Below are 17,030 nucleotides of genomic sequence, written 5' to 3' on the forward strand. Positions count from 1 at the left end.
CATTCATTGGTTGATTCTTGCATGTACCCTGCTGACCAGGGATTGAACCCCCAACCTTGGCGTATCAGGACAACGCTCTAACTAACCAACTGATTACCTGGCCAGGGCTTGGTTTGTCTCTATGCTAGGAATAAGTGCACCCAGGCCTTTGGAGACTAAGTCATCAGTGGAAATAAAGTTTCAATTCAAAAATACTAGTATATGCAATGACACTGATCCAAAAACAAGGGAAAGAAAGGCCCGGAAGTCCCCACCTTTCCTCCTCCACAGTCTGGCCGTATTTCCCCATGGGCAGAGGAAGAGAGGCCCAAATCTGCTCCCAGGCACTTTTGGAGCCATCCAAGGTGTTTTCTTACTTAGTATCGGAAAGGGAACCTGTTTCATTCTTTACATCACATAACAAGCGACAATGGAAAATAACAAAATACTATGGAAGTGGACATGGGAAGTTTTCCTTAGGTGTGGAGGAGACACGTTTAGTATTGTACAAGCAGTAGCCGCGAGAAAATGCAAGGACAAAGACAGACAGACATCACACACACACACACACACACATACACACACACACACACACACCCTGAGGACTAGGAATGAGTGAGGGGAGAACAGAACGAGCAGCTGAGCATGCACAGCTCAGCTCCTTCTTTTATGGTTTCCACTGGAGCCTGTTCACAGGCCTCACATGTTCTCTTTCTCTACAGAGTACTAAGTAATAAAGCTAATATCTTGATCTCCATTTACCTGACATTGCCTTTTTTTTTTTTTTCAGTTGGTTGTGAATCTAGAATAGGAGTCAGGGAGAGACAATGGAGCCTCCTAAAATCCTGACGAAAGACAATGGACCAAGATTCTGACTCACTGATTCTAACCTCTAAGACTGTCTATAACCCCAAACCCCAGTGTTTCCAAAGAGTAAAGCCCTGAATCTGCTCCCCTGCAGGTGTGACATCTTGCTCAGATGTCCTTACAAAGACAGAATAGGCATTAGGTCAGAGAGAGAAAGAGATTACCAGCATCCACAAGTTAGAGCTCTAGAATGTTTTATGGGAATAAAAGCAGGAAGAGGCTTCTAGTTCCTCCACCAATTTGAGTAAAGAAATTTCCCGAGCCAGAGAAAGCCAAGTAAGTTCCTGGAGGTTAGAGACAGCACGAGTGCAGGGGTCAGTGGATAAGTTCTGAGGCCCCCAGGGGTAGGGGGTGTGGGAAAGTGGGGAGAACCATACAAATAAAATCACAATACTTCTGTTTTTAATCAAGTAACACATTACCATCCTGAGTTCTCCAGTAAGTTCCGCAAAATAGTCTGTGGCACTGAGCAGTTATAGTAGCCCATGCCAATATACGACCTCCAGACCTGGTTTCTGCTGGAAATTGCACGCAGAGTTGCAAGGATTTCATTTTCGCCTGATTGTAAGAAAGAGAAAAATGTTACAGAGAGAAAGTGTCTCAAAAGAGAGCTCTCGTTATAGTTTTAAACCCTCTTTTTGTTTGGATATTTATATAAAGAGAACAGCTGTATGGAAAATACAAGAACTGTCTCTCCCACCCAAACACTAAGCACTACATGCAGAAATCTGAAAAACCCCCAAACAGCACTCAATTACTCCTCAAGGTTCCTCAGAATTTGGGGGCAGGGAGCTCTTGGCTTTGTAAGAATTGCCCAGTTGTAACACTTGTCTCATTCTAGGTTTCTTCTGTCCCCTTCCAATAAAAATTCTACTTTCTCTTAGTAAAATATTGTTTTCCCTTTTAAATCGACTTATAACAATAGTTTATATAAGTCTTAACGTGGGCTACATTTTTCTCTAAAATTGCTCTACCTCGAACACCTTTACCTTTGCGTCACTGAAAGAGTTACTTATAAAAAGCCCTTCACCCCACCATGTAAAATATTAGTTGTAATAAAAGACCCATGTGTAGTTTTAACCAGCATTCCCACTAGGATGCTTAGGTAATTAGGTAGAATTTCATAAAGTTCCTGGATGCAGGTGAAACCCGCTTTGGGGTCATTCATATAATTACAACAAAATAATAACATTTAGACATCTGACATTTTTAGTACTTACCTTTTGCCAGGTATTGTACCAAATGTTTTTCATGCAGCTTAGGAAACTAAGGCTTGAAGAGGATCACTCACCTATGGCTACACTACTTTTGTTGTTGTTAATCCTCACCCAAGGATGTTTTTCCCTTGATTTTTAGAGAGTGGAAGGGAGGGGGAGAGACAAGAGAGAGAGAACCATTGATGTGCCAGGAATTGAGATACATGCCCTTGACCGCAATGAAACCTAGAACCCTTCAGTCTGAAGGCTGGTGCTCTATCCACTGAGCCAAACCACCGAGGTCTACGCTGCTTTAAATGAAAGGATAACAACCCAATCAGTCTAATTCCAGCTTCCACACGTTCCCCACTGGGCCAAGTTCGGACCGATAAAGGTATAGCCCTTATACTGAAAGATACTTTCTAGATACAAGTGACCTTACATGGCTCTTTCTCTGCCCCTCTGCACCTAGGGAGATCACACTACTGCAATTTAACTGAGATTTAACTACTTAGGCAAATGTCTAGCTCCTTTAAGATCTTCTTAGGGACTCAGTCACTTAAATGGTGGAATTGATTGATTTTATTGTTACAGTATCAGAAAAAAAGTCTAGGTACAGTAATCTCTAAGATGGCCAACTGGCTAAGAAGATGCTTCACATTGATTCTATCCCGCTGAACTCTGTATGAATATTATTCTCATGAATCCTTCTTTATTCTCCATGAAAACACTTTTACCCTCCATCCCACCCCTCCCACTCCACATGCTTTCACGGGAAATAAGTTCACGACATATGTGCCATTTTGCCAGACTGGGTTAAGGAAAGAGAGGACAGTTTTGTGAGTATCAGTTTCGTGAGTAAATAAAATCCAACTACCGTATGATGGGCAATCTTGCCTTCTTCCACTGAAAGTTTAGGAAATAAAAGTGAAAGCATAAAAAACCAGGATCTGATGAGATATGCAAGTACAGCATCCTTAGGAACAATCCTGCAAGAAATCCAACTGCTTCCCAAGGACTTCTCAGGGCTGAGTGAGTGAGAAGCCCAGTAGGAGGGGAGATTAATGAGCAATTATTCCTGGCAGGCACATGACTCATCAAGGCTAGCTTCAATTAAGATCCTGTACAAGATATTCCTGTTTCATATTATGCCATGAAGACAAAAGGTCCAGCTCTCAAATGAGAACAGTCTATAAAGGGCTTGTCAAATCACAAGTTTAACCTTTGGGAGCCACAGAGTATAGAATAATATGATTTCTCCCTACATTACAGAAAGATAATTCTATTGGTAGTATAGACAGGTCAGAAGGGAGGCCCTGGAAACAGGGAGAAATGGTAAGATACCAGCACACGAGTCCAGGAGGGAGATGGGCAAAGGGAGTGTTGTGGTTGAACTGTGTCCCCTAAAATGGTACGCCGAAGCCCTAACCCCAGGAACCTGTGAATGGGACCTCATTTGGAAATAGGGTTGCACTGATATAATCCAGTTGAGATGAAACTGTGCTGTGTTAGAGTCAGTCCTAATTCAATGACCGGTGTCCTTACAAGAAATGGGGAATTTGGACGCAGAGCACACATACAAGGAGAGCGCCATGTGATGGCAGAACGCTATAGGATCAGCAAGCCCTGCTTCTCAAGCTTGACTTTTCCTGTTATACCTCTTGAGTGATTAAAAGTTTTTTTGTTTTTGTCATAAAATAAATAAGCCACAGGCATGTAATGTACAGCACAGAGAAAATAGTCACCAACATGGTAATAGGCCGGCTGGAGTGGCTCAGTTAGTTGAGGGTTATCCTGTGCATCCCTGGTCAGGGCACATACCTGGATTATGGGTTCCATCCCAGCCAGGGAATGTACAGAAGGCAACCAATTGATGTTTCTCTCTCACCTCTTTCTTTCTCTCTCTCTATCTCTCTCTCCCTCTCTATCTCCCCAAGCATATCCTTCGGTGAGGATTTAAAAAATAATAACATCATAATAATTTTGCAAGGTGACAGGTAATTACTAGACTTATTGTGATCACTTTGTAAGGTACATAAATGTTGAATATGTCATACACCTGAAACTCATGTAATATTGTACATCAACTATATTTTAATAAAATTAAAATTTTTTAAAGTTTTTTTTAACTCCTTAAAAGGTTGGATCGTAGCAAGTGAGTTAATGGAAACTGAATAAAATAAACGAATCCCCTGAGGCACAAGGAGATGGCTGCCCTGGACTTAGTACAGCCCCTCTGCTCCTTAGAACTCTATCAGCTGGAAACATCTGTGTCTGTATTGATCATTTTTAGGCTTCCATGTATTATCTATCATTATTTTGTTCTTCATTTATGCCAATTGGCCTTTTAAAATTTTCAAGTATTTCATTCAAGTGCATAAAACATCAGTGGCTTCTGTGAGGGGAACGCTGATATGTATCTGGACACTAGTAAACTCTCAACTAGAATGAAGGAGGAACCTGATGTTTCCTTTTGCAAGAAAATGCATTCTCTCATCTCTCCCAGTGGGGCTGTCCAGGCAGGACCCCAGTGAGAGCCTCTGCTACAGCCCAGTTCCCTCCTCTTTCCTTCAGCAGCCTCCTGCCACCCAGGCCCTGGTCCTGTCCTGCCATATACCTTCAACAGTCAGGAAGAGAAGACCTCCAACCAGACCAGCCAGGAGCCCACTGGCACCTTCCCCATCAGCTTGGATACATACCAGCATCCCTTACAGCTGCCACTATGCCTAACACAGGAATGAAACTCTTGAACGAATTTAAAAGCTAATTAGCATAGATGAAGAGTAAAATAGTTAATTACAGCTAAGACCCAGAAGCACAAATACTATATGGTCCAACTTGAGACACAAAAGTCCCTAATCCTGTAACACATATACTCTAGTTCCTACAGGACCAAATTCCCCAAGTATCAGAGAGCTCTGCCTTCCCCTAGCTTGGAGCTATTCTGAATATTCCCTACTGGCCCCAATTAAGCCTGGTCTCCCCCCCCCCCCCCCGATATATGGCTTTATTTGGCTTAGCTTGGTCTTTACAAGCAATTTTACCTTCTACTGGGAACAAAGTGAGTTAATGGAATGAGCAGTCCTCTGTACACCGAGCTAATGGACACTCCTGAGCGTAGGTACTTGGTCATGCTTCTGAAAGTGAGAATGGTGTGAGAAGCCCTTCTCATCTGCTCATCCATTGCTCATGACCAAACTTTCTAGTGGAGAGTTAAGCTGTTTCTTCCTGTGATAAAATCAAGACCTCAGGCTTTACCTATCACATATCATGAAAACATTTCCCAAACACACAGCATAGTGAGTATCTGAATTGTTTGTTCACTGGAGGCCGTTTCTCATGTCCACTAATGAAATCTCACTTTTGGCTCATTGGGCAGAAGAGCCAACCCAGTGTATTTAGGAGCCCAGAGTTTGAATTCCTATGTTAAATGATGCCAACAGACATGGAGAAAATGGAAGAAGAGGGGAAAGTCCACATCAGAGACCTACCCACTGAACCTATCTGAAATGGAACACAGCAGGACCAGTCTCTCAGGGCAAGTTTGTGGGTATAATTCATCTAAATAGAAGCCCCAGTCTTAGCCAGGCAATATCCACCACTGCACTTCACAGTACATGTAGATTCCCTTCTCCCTTGGAGAACAATTCTTTTCTAGAGAAAAAAGTGCGGGATCTGGATCCAAAGTGGTAACCTTTTCCCCTACAGAGTAAGAGAAGCATTATAAAAAGGCAATTGTGTCATCTCAAGCCCAGGCAGCCCAAGGAAATTTGTGTGGACAAAGAGGAGAAAGGAAAGACTTCATATTTCCCCCAGAGCAAACCCCATAGCACATTCCTCACACTTTCCCTTCCCACTTAACAGCTTCCTCCTGTAAACAGGCCCAATTCCAGTAACTCTCTCTTCCTTGTGGATGTCAGTGAAACTGAGGTGGGGGAGGGGGTGAAACAGAATGAGAAAGGGAGTATCCTTTAAAAAAAAATCATAAATACAGCTGGGCTGGTTCAGCTCAGTGGTTGAGTGTCAACATCGACCTATGAACCAGGAGGTCACAGTTCAATTCCCAGCCAGGGCAGATGCCTGGGTTGTGGGCTCAATCCCCAGTGTGGGGCATGCAGGAGGGTCTCTCTCATCATTGATGTTTCTATTTCTCTCCCTCTCCTTTCCTCTCTGAAATAAGTACAAATATTTTTTAAAAAAATACAAACTCAAATACAGAGATAAAATTGATGGTTCCCAGAGGGGAGGGGGGTTGAGGGACTGGGTGAAAAAGGTGAAGGGATTAAGAAGTACACATTGGTAGTTACAAAATAATCAGGGGAATATAATATACAGCATAACGAATATAACAAATAATACTGTTATAACTATGTATGGTGCCAGGTGGGTACTGGAAATATGGGCGGGCACTCTGTAAAGTGTATGATTGCATAACCACTATGTACATCTGAAACAAAAGCAAAATAAAACTGAATGTACGCTGCAATTTAAAAATAAAAAATTTTAAATGTATAAAGATACTGTCATTCCCCAGATGCCTGCCTGGCAAGTCTGGCAGAGCAGCCAGACCAGACGCTGAATATTATCGTGCACTCCACACCATGAAAACCCTCAAGCTATCCATCAGGAATCTCAGCAGTAAGTGCTTTTCTGGTGGAAAAATAAAACGCCTGCTTCTGATCCCTCGGAACATTGCATAACGCCCTCGCCCTAATGTACCAAGAACAGAGTGCACTGCCCTCGGCACCACTCCAGAAAAATCCGAAGGTGGTTCTCACAATATCCCTACTTCTTAGAATTCAGAAGAAATGCTTCCTCCTTATATAATTCCACATAACAGCCTATTCAATAGTGACTCCTTCATCACTTTCACCTAAAATCTCAAGGAGATGCCCTAGCCGGTTTGGCTCGGTGGATAGAGTGTCGGCCTGTGGACTCAAGGGTCCCAGGTTCGACTCCAGTCAAGGGCATGTACCTTGGTTGCAGGCACATCCCCAGTGGGGGGCGTGCAGGAGGCAGCTGATAGATGTTTCTCTCTCATCGATGTTTCTAACTCTCTATCCCTCTCCTTTCCTCTCTGTAAAAATTCAATAAAATATATTTTGAAAAAAAAAAATCTCAAGGAGAACTTTGTACCTACTGCTCCACCACATGAATACTTTCTAACAGGAATAAGCCAATTTAACTGTTAAATACTCAATACACTCATGGGGCTAGGTTCTAATTTCCCATATAAGTGAATTTTGACAAGAACTGGAAAAATATCATCAGAATGGACAGGCAGGCTGGGTCAAGATACCTGCTATACCTAAACACACATGTGTACACACTGTTCCCCACCCTTAACCCATTTCCCTAAACACATTATGATTATTTTTGCCCTAATCCTGTCAGGCTCTTCCCCATCTTCTTGCTCAGCCAATTAATACCCCACCTCTCCCAGCCCCAAATGATCCACAGGGGTTAGACTCCTTGGCCAGGCACCTCATGGTAAAAGGAGCTGAAGAACTGCCAAACTGTTTCTGGTGATTCCTTGGTCCCTCCTCTCCAAAGAAGTGCACAGTCCCTGCAGCTATTCCTGCTCTCTCAAAAGACACACCGACGCTATATATTTGAACCAGCTGCAGGAAAACCAAGACAGCACCCCACAGTGGGGAAGCTGGAATGAGGGGCACCATGTTGGTTATTAACTCTTTGAACTTGGGTCACGCTGCTTTCTGTGGGAGGCCTCCTCCATTGCCTCTCTTTATTCAAGCTATGAAAATAGTCTCAAGAAACATTACAATTCATAATATTTATCTGGAACACTAGTTGACCTACATAACTGGTCAAAAGATCAATTTGAAATGAGGATCAGGGTGGAAGTCCTGGAGTATTTGTTTTTCTTCTTTGCTGCCCTGCGGGTACATTTTTATGGCCAGCAGAGCAAGAACAAAAAGGGAAGAATATGTTCTAACAGTCCAACTCAAGCAATCTAACACACTTGCAGAAAACAGATATTATTTTATAGATCAAAGAATAAGCCTATGGAGAAATCTGTAGTCCATCCCAGAATCTCAACTACTAAATTATAATCTCTGTGTGGGCAGAGGCATAGTGGGTTGCTATGCACATAGTAGGTCCTCAGGAAATACACGTGAATCAAGGTGTTGCAATGAAAATGCACTTAAACTCCCACATACAGCTAGCTCAATATTCATAACAACTCACCCAGCACAGAATCCATGATGGCAAATCTGCACAAATTGTTCTCATGTCCCTAAGCATGAGTGTCAGAGAAACATTTATATATGGAAACTTGTAGCTAATAAGCAAGTTCTGTGAACTAATGTAGTACCTACAATAATTTCAGATTTTCCAAAATAGTTTCCTCATTTTCTAATCAATTAGTATGTTGATAATATGGATACTGAGAATCCTTATTAAAATTCCCAGTTTGTATTTTTATAGAATACTTTGGGTTTCATAAATAAAACAAACCTATGAAGTGAAAATGAGATGAGCTATTCACACATCACAGGATGGAGACTTATTAAATCAAGAGCCAATGCCATTTGGTGGGGTTAAAAGAGTACATAAAGAATAGAAGTCAAAACACTGCCCGCAAGCAGCTCACAACCTTTGTAGTCTAGCACCTGCCCCAAAGCTCCTGAATTTACTCAAAGGTAAGAAGCTCAGAGAAGGGGGTCACTGAGCTTCCATCTTGGTGGACTGTCCTTATGTCTTCAAAACCCTACAAAAGGTTCAGAATATGGCACTGGGACCAACTCCCTGCCTGAACATTTATCATCCAGCCTCTTGCATTACTCCATCTCAGACTGCTCTGTCTCCCTCTTTTTATATGCTCCATTCCCCAACATTGTGGCTTCCACTTTCTTCGCCATACTCCATCCGTAGGAAATCTCACCCATGCCCATGTATTCATTCAGAAGACTCAATGCACCTGCCATTCCACCTCTTATCTCTCTCTTGAGCTCTAGACTCATATTTCCAACTATTGCTTCAACTTTTCCAAATCATGTTCCATGGGCACCTCCAACTCAATTCTGCTCAAATTCTTGATCTTGCCTTCCTCCGGGACCCTTTCTCTCTATTCCTTCTCTGTTAATGACATCACCATCACCTCAAGACACTCAGCCTAGAAAGTGACTGACAGCCCCACCTGCTGCTCCTCTGGATCAAGCACCATATTTGTACAGAAACCATACTTCCCACAGGCTGCTCCCAGCCAATTACTAAGCCCAGCAGGAGAACTAATGCTGATCCATTCCTGCAAGCCATGGGCTACTTTAGCTTCAGGACTCCTATTCGGATTCACCAAACTTTCTTATATCTGTGTTGCAGTCTAAAACTTTTCCTACCTAATCCTCCTTCCACCAGGGTTAGAACTACATCACAATCTAAAGGCTCCCTGCCTTTTCCTGCTCCCACCCCTCAATAAATTCCTTATATTCCTAATGCTGTCTTGATGACTGCTTCATAGAAGACCTGAACTAATGCACATTTAACATCTCACCTGTAAATTCTCCAGCAATCTGTTTGCCTCCTTGCCTCCGACCTCAGAGGCACTCTGCAAAACACAGAACTAGTGTGTTGAATTGTGTCATTCTCTCTGTAATAATTGTTAATGTTTCCCCATTATGTAGAAAACAAATCTCTTATCAGGTTCTGAGCCCTCCATACCTTACTTTACATGCCTCTCTGCAAGCTATAAATTGCACTGTTCTATACACCATCTGTCAAATAACCGTATATGTCCACTACCATGCCTTTGCTCATGTCATACCCTCTGCCAAACCATCTTATTTGCAGACCTATCTATCTCCTTATCACTTGTAACCTACAATTACTCAGGGATCATATCTTTACCATCCTTTACCTCTCAGTAAATGGGGAATAAAAGCAGATAGAGGAAGCTATGAAAATAGATTTGGTAATAGCTTGTAACTCAATGGTGATGAAGGTGAGTAGGCTAGAGCATTTAGTGTATGGGTAAATGCTCCTATGCACCTTAATAGTCCTCAAGAGTAACACTGTATTTACAATACAGTATAATTGACTTCATTTTGAGAGCAAATATATTTTTTAAAGTTAGATAAAACATTGTAATTTAACATAGGAAGTGTGCTAATTTAGATAAATGTGGTAGTTTTTTTAAAAACGTCTTCAAAGGATGTTTAGGGCAGTGAAACTATTCTGGATGATACTATACTGGTCATACATGTCATTATACATTTGTCCAAACCCATAGATTGTACAACACCAAGAATGAACCCTAATGTAAACTATGGACTTTAGGTGATAATGTGCCAATGTAAGCCCATCAGTTCTAATAAATGTACCACGTGATTAGAGGGTTGGAACTTTCAGCCCCTCCCACAGACCTCTGGGAAGGGGAAGAAGGGAAAGGTTCAGATGAAGCTCTATAAAAACTCTAGAACAACAGATTTGATGAGTTTCTGGAATGGTTGCTGGGAGGATGGTCCACCTCAGTTCCAGAGGGACAGAAGCTCCTGTGCTCTGATCCTTCTGGATCTCACCGTATGTGCCTCACCATTTGGGTGTCCACCAGTATCCTGTATAATATAATTTATAATAAACTGGTAAACTTCAGATGTTTATCTGAGTTCTGCGAGCCACTCCAGCAAATTAATCAAACCCAAGGAGTGGGTCATGAAAACCTTCAATTTATAGCTTGTTGGTCAGAAGCATGGGTGACAACCTGGACTTGCTATTGACATCTGAAGTAGGGGCAGTCTTGGGGACTGAGTCTTTAATCTATGAGATCTGATGCTATCTCCAGGTAGATAATGTCAGAATTGAGTTCAATTGTAGGACACCAGTCAGTATCCATAAGAATTGCTCGGTGGTATTGGAAAACACTCCAGAATCCCCAAATGATTATAACATAATTATTCTGATGAGATTCAATCAAAGATGGGACTACAACAATACTCATGCTACCATAATTATGCTTTTTGCACATTGCATTTTGCCATTTTCTTTTTCAGAGCAAAGTACTACCTTTATTTGAGTCTTTTTCTTCTTATAACACGTTCACACACAAAATCATCAATGTAAAGATACTGTCCTTGCTTCTTACAGAAAAAAGATATATTTCAATTCTGTACATTGTTTCAGAAATCCCAGTTTTTTCTATTCAATTTCACATCATTTCTGAACACTCACAGCATTTTATCCATAGTTCTCATGAACTTAAGACTTTTTAACTTTCTGACTTAATTTATTACAAAGGTAAGATGTAAGCTCCTTGAGGATAGTGAAAATATATATCAATCACAGTGCCTTGCACACAGCAAATGGCCAATAAACATTTAACAATTAGGCAACAGATTGACTAAATTATCAGTCAGATCTTCAGGGATCTGCCTACCAGGAATTAATGACAAAAATACAAGGACTCTATTGTGAGAGAATGAATTACACAGACGGTGGCCAGACCATATATAACCATAGAACGTATATCCTGCAGCAACCTGCCTTACCTACAATAAAGAAGCCAACCCCCTTACTTACAATAAACCACCCCAGAAGCCAGCCTGCTATAAGTTAGACTTGCAGAATGACAATCCAGGAAGCTGCACAATAACTTCTGTAATAATCGGCACCAAATGGCTAGGATTAATAACTGACAGCTTCCTTACTTGTGATCCCTGCTTCCAATTTAGGACCAACCAGACAAAATGAAATATGTACCCCTAACCAAGCACATAGGAAGCCCTGCTTCTAATTAGCCTGCCTGTAGCTTCTCCATGCCAACAGCCTCCAAAAAGGTAACACCTTAAGCCTTTCCTTTACTCTACAAGGTGGCTTAGCCACTCCTCCACCAAAACAAAGGGCTAACTCCTACAGCAAGTTCAGAATAAATAATGTTTGCTTTCACCATTTGGTTGATCTTTGCTTATTTCCACAATTGTATTATTTCATCTTCAACTAGGATGATTCCAATTGAATCATCCTAGTTGAAGATGAAATATTAATTTAAGCTGGAACTGAAGGAGCAAGGAATGCCCAAGGGAGAGCTCTGTCATAGACTGAGGAGCCTATAGGCAGGGCCTGATGACAGACATCATTTGGTTGGAAGACAACTGTCAGCCACAGCCTGGGGAACAGCTGTCCCAGCTATCTAGGTGTCCTTGGGGTCAGTTCAGGTGAGTGCCCAACCCCACTGGGGTGACAGAGTAACCACCTCAGCTGCATTACACAACACCCCCTCTCTCTGCTCACTGCCCTCCATTAAAAATTACTCTAAGTGCCCTGGCTGGGTAGCTCAGTTGGTTAGAGTATCATCCTGATATGCCAAGGTTCAGGCCCCAGTTAGGGCACATACAAGAAGCAACCAATGAATGCATAAATAAGTGAAACAACAAACCAATGTGTTTCTCTCTCCCTTTCTCTCTCAAATAATTTTTTTTAAAAAAATCACTCTAAGACTTAGAGTCTAAGTGATGTAATGTAGAACATTAAGTTTCCACAAGTCTCAGAGGCTCGGTTCTGGTTGACCAACTTGAACATTTAGTTTCTTCTCTCTTCCTAAGCATACGCATGCCCACAATAAGCAAAGTGCAATTTTGTGTAAACTTTAAACCCTGCAGCTTCTGTTAAATTACGGACTAGTTCAGTAATTTCAGTTAAGAGATGATCTCCCTGAAAGTACTACACGGTGAGGCATACCATAGCTGAAAGTCATTGGCTTCAACTTTAAAGTACTTCTAAATTTTGTATTAATTACAAAATAAAACATTGTTATTGTAGAAAATCTAGAAAAAGCAGAGTAACAAAAAGAAAGCTAAAATCATCCATAATGACTATCAAGAGAAACAAATGTTCCGTCTTTTTCCCCCCCCCTCTTATGTATTTGGATGAGGGAGGGGAGATTCACTAAATAGGATGAAACTGATAGGGCTTTGAACTGAGTAGCTTTGCGTATTTCTCTAAATATGACTTACTGAGAAGCCAATTGATAATCAAAGTATTCTTTCAAGGCACTTCCTGAAGTGCCCAAGGGTAGAGAAAAGATCCTACATGACAGGTGAACCATCTGTACTTCCCCGATTCTGTCAGGACACTCTGTCCTGTACATGCTGGTCCCTCTGCCTGCAGCAGCCTCTCCCAGCCTTGTCCAGCAGAGCATCACTATACCCACCCTTCAAGACCTAGCCCCAGTCCTGCACCCTGGCAGCAGGAGGTGTCCCATACCTGTGCTCTCAGCACGCCACTGCATTTCCATAGGGCAGTTGGCAAATGGCAGTGATTCCAGTGTGACTGGATTTGTGCACATCCATAAACTGGATACTTCAGAGAGTCAGGACAGAAATTTTCTAGTTTATACACCCACCCGCTTGCAGAGGACACAATGAAGACAGGGTATACTGGTGGTTGGAGTGTGGACAGTGGAGCTAGTCTGCCTGGGTTAGGTTGAATTTTGTCTTCACTGCTTACCAGCTGTGACCTTGGGCAAGTCACGTGTCCTTTGTATTCCATGGTTTCTTCTTTAAAACAGAGGTGAAAATGGTATTCGCCTCACAGGTCAATAAGGATTAAATTAACACATGAAAGTACTTTACAAGGTACCCAGAACAGGGTAAGCACTACATAAACTCTTGAAATTATTAAGTTAGTCATAAGAGCTAACCCACATATCTCCATGCTGCTTATAGTTCTCACAATCATTTTACTCAGTTATGAGGGCACCGAGGACTCATGACTAGCTCTTACTAGTTTTCTCTGTACATGACGAACAAATATGTGGTCCAGATTCCTCTCTGACTACAATAGAACACAGGCATTCATGTGGAACCAAGTTTGGATAACACTGCCTCACTATTAAATAGAAATGCTACTATTGGACCAATTTGCTCACTCTATGTGGAGAATATTCATTACCCAAGAAGCAAGTTCTGCTGCAGAGCTAGTCTGCTTCAGGACAAGGGAAGACTCGGGACCATGCAATATTTTCTGAGTCAGCTCAGACCAACCAGATGGAAACTAGGCTCAAATCTCATAGAAGCTGCTGGGTTTAAAGTTTACACATAAGTCTCCAATTACTTATCAAAAGTGTACTTCCACCCTAACTGGTTTGGCTCAGTGGATAGAGCATCGGCCTACGGACTCAAGGGTCCCAGGTTCGATTCCGGTCAAGGGCATGTACCTTGGTTGCGGGCTCATACCCAGTAGGGAGTGTGCAGGAGGCAGCTGATCAATGTTTCTAACTATCCCTCTCCCTTCCTCTCTGTAAAAAATCAATAAAATATATATATTTTTAAAAAGTGTACTTCCGCCCTAGCTGGTTTGGCTTAGTGGATAGAGAGTTGGCCTGAGGACTGAAGGGTCCCGGGTTCGATTCTGGTCAAGGGCATATGCCCGGGTTGTGGGCTCCATCCCCAGTAGGGGGCATGCAGGAAGCAGCCAATCAATGATTGTTTCTCATCACTGATGTTTCTATCTCTCTCTCCCTCTCCCTTCCTCTCTGAAATCAATAAAAACACATTTTTTAAAAAGTGTGCTTCCAATCCTGGCCAGTGTGACTTAGTTGGTTGGAGCATCCTCCTGTCATCAAAAGGTGGCAGGTTCAATTCCTGGTCAGGGCACATACCCAGGTTGCATGTTTGATCCCTGGCCAGATGAGTACCGATCAATGTTTCTCTCTCTCTCTCTTCCTCTCTCAAATCAATAAAAACATTTTTTTAAAAAGATTCATTCCAAGGGGAGAGAGACACAGAGAAATAGGGAAAGGGCAGAGGGGGAGGGAGAGGGACAGGGAGAAGAAATGGAAGCCCCTGATGTTCAAATTATTCTGCTAGAAACAAGCTGAACTAAAAAAGGATAGACAACTCTGACACATTTCCTAGGCTTTAATGCTCCTAAAGAACATCCTATTTTAGATTATATTGTAAGAAGTGCTGACCTAAATATCCTAACTTTTAAAGTCCCAGAAAGGCATTTACTTGTTCATATATTTACTTAAAGCTTGCTTTAAAAATATGCAACTCTTCATTCTTTAAACATCCAATGAATCGGGATTAAGATGTCCTCAAATGGAAATAGATAAGGCTTCCAGCTATGCCTAGGTCTGAATCACTTCAACAGAACAAAACATGCAGATTTTCTTCTATGAGCAAAGGTACAGCCATCTGTCGCGCCGGTCATCCTCTGTTCAGGGAAACTGGTTCAGATTTGAAACCAACAAGCAGCCTCAGCACAGCCTGACTTACATTAGCCAGCCGCAGATGGACTGGCTTCATACTCAAACTTATCTACCTTAACACAAAATAAAGCTTGCCTTCCATATATCCTCTCTGTCCTAAAACCTAAAACAAAACAACCCAATTGACAAGAGCTCTTCAGTTCTGCCTGTCCCTTTGACTGGTGGATTCTTGCCTAAGTCCTTGAAAACCTCTGAAAGGCAATCTTCAGGCTATTAAAAACATTTAAATAGAAAATAAAATTCTAGCCCTGGTTGGTTTGGCTCAGGGGATGGAGCATCGGCCTGCGGACTGAATGATCCCGGGTTCGATTCCAGTCAAGGGCATGTACCTTGGTTGTGGGCACATCCCCAGTGGGAGGTGTTCAGGAGGCAGCTGATCGATGTTTCTCTCTCATTGATGTTTCTAACTCTCTATCCCTCTACCTTCATCTCTGTAAAAAATCAATAAAATATATTTTTTTAAAAAGAAAAGAAAATTCTAAGAAAGTCTGTGAGTAAATTAAGCTCTCTGAACAAAACATTTAATCTTATTTGTGTGCTTCTCTATAAAAATCGTTCACACTTTTAAAAAGTACTACTGCTGCCTTTCCGTAGGTACAAATAATAAAATATAAGTGTGAGATAAGAGAACAATTAAAAGCTATTCTGGGATAAAGAACCTTGGGCTTGGAGGCCAGATGTCTGGGTCTCCCCCATTTGTGTGTGACTCCCCTGGTTGCATGGCTACAGGCAATTCCTTTGTCCCTTCTGAGTCTCTATCCTGATCTGCAGACGTGATGAAACTTCTCAACCCAAAGGCTGAGAGAACCGTCCCAGTCGGTGCCTGAGAACGGAGACGTCCGCCCACCTGTCGGTGCACTGCCTTCCCTGGGAAGTTTGCAGGGACCTCGAGAACCCTGCGATGAAGACCTAGAAAGGCGCTGCATCAGCTCCATCCGAGGGTACAAAACCGACTGCTTATGGGACTAAATGTTCCACTCTCTCCCTCACCTTGACGCATCCGCCGCTGTTCTGTTTAAATAAACATACTCATTCCCGGTCTTGAGCAATCCTAACCTAGAGCTGGACTTTCAGAGACCACAGAAGACAACCGGCCAGAGCCAGCGGCGACTAAGGAGCCCTCCCGGCCACTTACAAACGGGGTCTTCCATTTTCAAGGGCCTTTTCAAACGGATGCTCGCGGGGACCGTCTTCTCCATCAATTCATCAATGCTCTAGAATTAAAACGCGAGACGGTGAACACGAACGCGGGAGCAAAATGCTTCTGAATTAAAAGAGTCACCTCTGTGTGTTGCATCTGCAAAGACTTGTGGGAACCTCGTTTAAGTCGCCTAATTATGGTTCCTTTTTTAAAAAGGAAAGAACAACTTTGAAAAAAACAATCAGAAATCGCTTGGAGCAAAGAAAATGATGAAGTGGGGTAGTGATTGGGCCACTCCGGGTTGGACTGCAGTCGGCAACGGGAGATAATCGGATAAACTGGGAGTTCCTCCTCTCTCCAAGTTAGGACTCATTAGTTAGGGGCGACTTGGGTTGGAAAAAACAAACGGTTTTGAAGCGCGAAGAGAAAATACGCGGGCGGGAGAAGGATGGGGTACGGAGGACCGAGCGCGCGGACTCGCTTCCACTCCAGGGCCCGGCACCGGGACGCGGGTCCCACGCGGAGCCAGGCAGAGCTCGGGCGGGGGGTCGGGAGGCCGCGCCGGCAGAATCCCGGGCGGGGCGGGGCGAGGTCCCGAGGGCCGGAGGGGGGTCCTTAC

General features: G+C 42.7%; 1 protein-coding gene across 1 annotated transcript in view; it reads right to left on the bottom strand.

The window, feature by feature from the left end:
- GLDC (glycine decarboxylase) overlaps positions 1-16,478 on the bottom strand; it is a 75,643-nt gene extending 59,165 nt beyond the window's left edge. Inside the window, exons 1-2 of the mRNA XM_006104020.3 lie at positions 16,406-16,478; positions 1,269-1,404 (exon numbers count right to left, since the gene is read on the bottom strand). Of these exons, the coding sequence (XP_006104082.1) occupies positions 1,269-1,404; positions 16,406-16,469 (200 nt within the window). The 5' untranslated portion in view covers positions 16,470-16,478. The remainder of the gene's footprint in view (positions 1-1,268; positions 1,405-16,405) is intronic.
- Between the last annotated feature and the right edge of the window lie 552 nt (positions 16,479-17,030).

The sequence above is a fragment of the Myotis lucifugus genome, unplaced genomic scaffold (assembly GCF_000147115.1).
Source record: "Myotis lucifugus unplaced genomic scaffold, Myoluc2.0 scaffold_533, whole genome shotgun sequence".
Lineage (NCBI taxonomy): Eukaryota > Metazoa > Chordata > Mammalia > Chiroptera > Vespertilionidae > Myotis > Myotis lucifugus.